Here is a 7,603-nt window from a genome sequence, read left to right on the forward strand (position 1 = left end):
CAAATCAACAGTCAAGTAATATAAAATGAGAATAGTACAAGGCAATTGAAGTAAGAACTCGGATGAAGGTAGGCCACGGTAAAGAGATCCTTAAAAGAAATACATAACTAGTACGGTGTAAAAATCGAACCGACTCATAAATCGAACCAATAAAAATGTTATTGGTTTATTATAATTGGGTTAACAGTTTTTTAATGGTTTTATAAAAAAAAAATTATTGGGTTATTGGTTCGGTTCGATTTTTTCCTATTGGGTTATTGGGTAAACCGATAACCCAATAAGAATATATATATATATATATATATATATATATATATATATATGACTTATTAGATATTTTTCTTAATTTCTCTTTAATCTCTACAAATTAACAAACTTATTATTTCAATTATACAAACTCTTAATTTCTTCTAACAACATTTAGTTCAAACTTGAAAATTCTTGCAAATTAAAACACATTATGTAGGATTTTTGTTTGCAACTAAGTTTTGATTATTTTTCATGTTAGTTACTATTATTTCTATTTTATGACTATTTTCTTATCAGTTAAACCGAAAATTAAATTGTTAAGGACTAAAAACCGATAAACCGAAAATCAATAAAAAATATCTTATTGGTTTGGTTATTGATTTAATATATTTAAAAACTGAAAATCGATAAACCGAACCGGTAATATGTAAAACCAAACCGAACCGACCGATGCATACCCCACAACACACCAATTATAAAATTCCATGTGAGAATGATATCAAATTGAATTGAGGGCAATGTAATGGAAAAACAAATTGGAGTAGCCACCTATAAAGCATTAAATATAAAATTTCAATAGGACCTGTAAGGATCGACACGTAGGATATGTATGTGTCCATTTATTTAACTTTATATTATTTTAAGCGCCTATGAGTGCATATTCAAAGTTGAAGTGATAGTGTCGAGGCTAAGTTAAACAATACGTTTATGCATTATGCTTTTTATATTTATTGATTCGATATAAACAAACTTATTTTTGAATAATTTTTTACGAACAGAGACTTTGCAACTTTTTAAATTTATCACTTGATAACAACTCTCTGTTGTATATTATTAACAAATTTCCAATTAATTTAGCGATGAATAAACATGTTAAAGCTGCAATTCCCAATCCAAATGATGAACTTCCAGGGATGTAACAATACTCCCCATCTAGCCTCAATTCTTTCTTCTGCATGGTAACAAAATTTATGTTGAAGTGTCTGATCATCTCGTTTTAAAACTTAAGTCGATATAAAGCGAAAATCATTTGAATTAGTGCTTTGCTGACGGAAAGTCTATCGAAAATTGACTGATTTCTAGTTGTGAGTCATGACAACCTTTTTGTTTGCTTAATTAATTATATCTTCAATAGTCTGATGATACAAAAACGACATACCTAGTGAAATCCCCAACGTGGAGTTTGAAGAGGGTAGAGTGTAAGCAGAACTTACCTCTATCGTTATCGTTTCTGAAAGACCCTCGGTTCAGGAATAATTTGACGATATAAACCCTCAATTTCGAGTTGATTTCTCATATGATCACTCGTAGATATTATCTCAAAAAGTCATTTTTCTTCTTAGATTTCAACGAAAGGGATCATTTGAGAAATCAACGGATTGAAATTTACATTTTGAAATGATGCAAGATAAATGTAAATCTTTACAAGATTATACAAGCTATGAATCTGTGTTGCTCGAACTCTTTAAAAATGCCACAGGTGTGTGTCGGATCCTCCAACAATAGTACATCTTTTGAGGATCCGATACGGGTGTGATAACATTTTCGGAGAGCCTGATCAACATAGTTCTGGATCATAAGATAAGTAGGAGATTGTTGTTTAACATCACTCATTACAAACTATACATATGGACATTTAGAAAAGAACATGTTAAGCTCAGGCAAAGCTTCCACAACACCAGTCAATTGAGACAGTTTGGACTGTTCTATGTTGTTTGGACTCTTTAAAAATGTTAACGAGTGCGTGTCGGATCCTCCAAAAATACTGTATTTTTTAAGGATCCAACACGGGTGTGGCAACATTTTTGGAGAGTCCGAGCAACTTAGGACTGTACAAATTATATAACCTAAAAATGATCAATTCTCCTCGGTGAGTCTTGCAAGCAGATATAGGCAGCCAGAGCAAACCAACACTGAAGCTGCGAAACAAAGGAGATCTAATGGCGTGTGTATAACAGCCTTCTTACTCTTTTCGAACAGACCAATGAGAAGAAGCATCACGATGACATGACCGACTTTAGTCTTCATTCCGCTAACAGTTTTTATTTCCAACCATTTTGGTCGTTCCTGACAATTGTGCAGATAAGAAAAAAAAGATGAATGAGATGTTCTGTGAAAGAAACACGAATGTGTCATTTGTGCAACGGATTCTTGCATTTGCAAAATTCGCGTCAATATGCAGCTATTTGTGCAAGAAACACAAATGTGTCGTATGTGCAACGGATTCTTCCATGTGAAAAACTTGCATCAATATGCAGCTATTTGTGCAAGAAACACAAATGTGTCATACGTGCAACAGATTCTTGCATATGAAAAACTTGCATCAATATGCAGCTAATTGTGCAAGAACAATTCATTTGCAAAATTGACATCCATATGCAGCTATTTCTGCAAGAAACACGAATCTGTCATATGTGCAACGGGTTCTTGCATTTGCAAAATCCGCACCAATATACAACTATTGTGCAAGAAATACGAATGTGTCATATATGCAATGGTGACACGGGTGGCTTAGCTCCAAAACAGACGGCTTGGAAGAAATTCAGACTAACCTTTAGCGTGAATATACCGAACAAATTTGATTGATACGGAGATTTTTCCTCTGACATTGATTTTGACTTGTCAAGGTTGCTGATGAAGAGCTCATATAGACCCATGCCAAAGACTAACATCACAGTCCCTAAGAGATATATATCTGGCGGAGAAATTGAATGCTGGTTAGTAACTCATAAAGCACAGACAATCAAGAACCAAAAGTTAGTTATACTAGTACAACAACAACAACTACCCAATGTATTTCCACACGTGGGGTTCTAGGGAGGGTAGAGTGTACGCTGACCTTACCCCGACCTTAGGAGGTAGAGAGGTTGTTTCCGATAGAGAAAAGGGTTATATTCTATGAAGTTTGAACAAAAATATAGGTTATTTCCATAGTGCCTAAAAGCAGAAATTAAAGCATCATCACATCAATACTCACTCTCGGATCACGCAACCTTCTCAGCATAAGTGACAACTTTTATGTTGTTCGTACTCTTCAAAAATGTCGACTAGTGCATGTCGGATCCTCCAAAACTAGTGCATTTTAGAGGATCAAAAGTTTAAGGAATGAGAAAAACTCATTGATTATGCGATAAGAAATGAGAACCATTAGGAGGCAGCCGAGGTACCGTGGCTTTCCAAGCATCGTGATAAAACCAACACACAAAACACGACAAAGAAAGGATCATTGCAGAGAATCTTGGTAACACAGTTGGTTGGCTACGTGAACTGAGTGGAAATGCAAATAGTAATTACTACAAGCTTACCTATAGCCTCAACAAGCAACAATATGACCTTTGCTCGACTTACAAAATACTGTTGGAATGATGCTGTTACATAAGTGCAACCCTACATATCGAAACAAGTTATTAGCTCAATCATTTTGCAACAAAAAGAATTCTCAAAGTTTAGCAACAAAATAATAACAAAGCTTGGCAGAGCTGGGAAGTTTATGATCATCGATAGTGCATTACCTCTGGTAAGTCTTACAAATTTGTTTATCCAAACCAATCTATCGATCGATCGATCAATCAATCAATCAACTATACTTGCATAATGGAAAGAAGTTGAGAGAAAACAACAGAATGCCCTGATGAGCCAATTAAGAAACTCATTTGATATGTATAAATAACATATTCAAAACTCAGTAAACATAGTCTAGAACTCATAAACTAAAAATTCTGGCTTTGCCTCTGCGATCCATGTGCCAAAAAAGTACCTTGATAAAACAAATAAATGATCCGATTAACGAACCCCAGACAGCAAGAATTGCAAAAAAACGACAGCTGTAAATCACCTGCAAGAAACAAAAAGCAAATATTCAGAGGATTCAAGATTTGAACTCGACAAATACAAACAACAACAACATAGTGACATATCCAGTATATTTCAACAAAATGGGGTCTGGAGAGGGTGAGTGTACACAGTGCTTACCACTACCGTAGAAGTGAGGTAGAGAGGCTATTTTCGATCAACCCCTGGTTCAAGAATACTTTGATGATTTTCACACAGTAACACATTTTAGCTATTTTTAAAAATTGTTAGGTGTGTGCGAACAAAGACCCTCATAAAAAGTACTAGAAAAAAAAAGGAGTTATTTATAAGGTATGCATGCTCTTAATGGTGTGAGACTTTTTAGACAGTGTTAAACTCAAATAGACAGTGTCACATCATGTTAAGAGTATATTTACGCTTGCTTTGTCCAATAATTGTTATCAGAGCCAATGCTTAACCAAAACGAGTATAATGATGACATGTGGTCCTACTTAGTTGACGGATTACTACCTTTACTCGTAACTCTGAAGACGCTTACAAAAAAATAGGGGGTTTCAGCGCTATAAATACTTCAACGAACTCAGTTGATGTGAGTGACAACTTAATTAGTCTCCAAATTATTTGGTACATGTTGTCGGTGGAAGATGATAGATATTTATGAATTAGTTGAGGTAAGTCCAAGTTAGCTTGAGCAAAACAGTTCTTAAAAAATAATGATGGGTCATAAGAAATTTAGATTATGTGAGATTGTTGGGATAGGTGAACAAAGTCCTATAGAAAAAATAAAAGAAAAAACTACTTATTAAGGAATTAAAGTGTTATTAACATCGTAAAGCCTTTTGGAAATTGTGTACGTATTTCACTAAAATCAATTATATCATGTGAAGGTATCTTTTACATGATGAGCCATTTTGGATGGACGCACTAAAACTTCATCTAAATCAATAATATTATATCATGTTAAGCGTATCTATGACATGATGAGCCATTTTGGATGGACGCGCTAAAATTTCATCAAAATCAACAATATTATATCATGTTAATAATATTATATCATGTTAAGCGTATCTATGACATGATGAGCCATTTTGGATGGACGCGCTAAAATTTCATCAAAATCAACAATATTATATCATGTTAAGTGTATCTATGACATGATGAGCCATTTTGGATGGACGCACTAAAATTTCATCAAAATCAATAATTTTATATCATCTTCAGCGTATCTTTGACATGATGAGCTATTTTGGACGGACGCACTAAAATTTCATCAAAACCGATAATATTATATCATATTAAGCGTATCTTTGACACGAGGAGTCATTTTGGATGGACGTAATAAAATTTCAAGTCAATCAAACTCAAAAATTTACACACAATATTTCATTCAAAGAGTAAAACATATTTCACCTTCTCTATAGTTTCCTCTACAACTTGTAACTTTGTATCAACATCTGACTGAATAGCAGGTGGTGAAGCATGTACTGATGAATGAGTTAAATGGGCCGATCCATTGGATAGTCCGACCCGGAATTTGACCCGAATAGACTGAAATGGAGGAATCCATTTGATAATTGAAGGTGATTTTGGATTTTTGTACAAGAATAATGGAAGAGATATGGAGTTTGTAGTTAAGTTTCTAGTAGTGAATTTCATGGTGATTGTAAAAAGTTGAGTAATTTTTTTGGTTTATCTTTGCTTTTTTATCACATTTTTTAAGTGGAAAAAATTATTGGCCTTACATTAAGGTAGCTTTGTTTTAATCTTGGGAGAAAGATGCTCCCTCCGTCGCATTTTACGTGTCATCATTTTTTTTAGTCTGTTTCAAAAAGAATGTCCTGTTTTCTTATTTGATAAATATTTAAAAATATAATTACACTTTTAACCTTATTGGGCTCACTTAATTAAAAAAAAGATAGTACCACATTTTTTGATAAAGGACAATTTGATAAATATTATCAAGTCTTTCCTTATTTCTTAAACTCCGTGCCCGATCAAATAACGACATATAAAATGAGACGGAGAAAGTATTTTTTTCATAGAAAAGTATTTATTATGAAAAGAACAGCTTGATATATTAATGTGTGAGTTATGTATGTGGTTAATTTGGACAAGAGTCGATCGTGAGGCTATTTCATGAATTGAATAAGTGATTTTTTAATCACATAACAACTATTTTCTTCGTTTTAAATTTTTTAATTTGATTTTTCATTTTACTTGTCCTTTTTCATTAATAAAGAAGAGACAAAATTATTTTTTCATGTTTAACCTTTGCATTAATTATTTTTTCTTCAAATTAAAATATAAACATCATTTAATAGGGACATTATGGTAAACTAATCATGTTATTAATTATTTTTCTTAATCACTGTGTCATCTCAATTTGAGATGAATAATTTGAAACGGAGAAAGTATTTTATAAATTATGTCAGACCAAAAGGTTAGAGTTATTTTGTGCATGAAAGTAATATTTGGTTTATCTATTTTTTATCCACAAATTTGTAAGTGGAAAAAATATTGACCTCATGTTGAAGCAGCTTCATTTCAATCCTTGGAGAATTTTTTTTTTTCACTACTTTTTTCTTGATGTTTACTTATTCATTTTAGACTTTTCACGCACCAATAATGATTATAATAAATAATTTATCATAATATTTATCTTGATTGATGTTTAGTGTCCAATCTTAGAAAATGATAGAAAATAAGTAATTAATATTGAGCGTAAAACATGAGAAAAATTATGATTTTCTGTTGACATGTTGAACTTGACAAATGAAAGCAAAAAGCATATTCTTTATTTTTACTGAAAAAATAAAAGTGAATAAAGAAAAAAGATAATTCTATTAATAGGATTGATTCCTCACCTTGTATTTCCTTCTCCGTTTTTCATTCTCTTACTCTTTTTTCTTAATAAATAAAAATTTAAAATAATTTTTAAACAAATATTTCAGAGGAAAAATATCATAACCTTATTAAAATACTACTTTTCGGATACATGGACAAATTATAATGTATAAGAATAATTAATTTGATATGAGTTTATTTAATAGTGGGTTAGGTTTGGGTTAAAATAGGAAACTGGGTAATTTCAATTGAAATTAGGTGATTTTTATTGAATTTGAAAATATGTTAAATAGAGGGGTATACATGTAAAATTTACTAACATCAAGGTATATTTTAACCTTATGATATAGCTAAGGGCAAAATTAATTAATAAATGAAAGTATATAATGTTTTGACTCTTCTCCCAATTTTAAAACTGGTCTAAGTATGCCTTTAAAAAATTACTTGATTTTTTTTAATCCGCCAGATCCGACCCCAATATACAACGATAATATCTCTAGTAAAATATCACATGTGAGGTCTGGAAAAAATAAGTGTATGTAGAGTTTACCAATAACTCGAGTTAGTGGCGAACTTGGGATTTAGGAGCCGTAGGTGCACGAAAGATTCGAACACATATATTCACATCCAAAATTTTAAAGTTCCACCTGAAAACTAAAACACACAGCTATCTTCTTGGCTTATTGAATATTTTTCT

The 7,603-nt window shown here is 32.1% G+C and overlaps 1 protein-coding gene across 1 annotated transcript; it reads right to left on the reverse strand.

The window, feature by feature from the left end:
* Positions 1-1,664: 1,664 nt before the first annotated feature.
* LOC107851740 lies at positions 1,665-5,791 on the reverse strand. The gene is made up of 5 exons (XM_016696823.2): positions 5,473-5,791; positions 4,007-4,084; positions 3,555-3,636; positions 2,802-2,944; positions 1,665-2,316 (listed from the first exon to the last, which is right to left on the reverse strand). Exons 1-5 carry the CDS (start codon positions 5,716-5,718, stop codon positions 2,107-2,109), a joined length of 759 nt encoding a protein of 252 aa, XP_016552309.1. The 5' UTR covers positions 5,719-5,791; the 3' UTR covers positions 1,665-2,106.
* Positions 5,792-7,603: the final 1,812 nt, after the last annotated feature.

Source organism: Capsicum annuum, chromosome 12 (genome assembly GCF_002878395.1).
Source record: "Capsicum annuum cultivar UCD-10X-F1 chromosome 12, UCD10Xv1.1, whole genome shotgun sequence".
Classification (NCBI taxonomy): domain Eukaryota; kingdom Viridiplantae; phylum Streptophyta; class Magnoliopsida; order Solanales; family Solanaceae; genus Capsicum; species Capsicum annuum.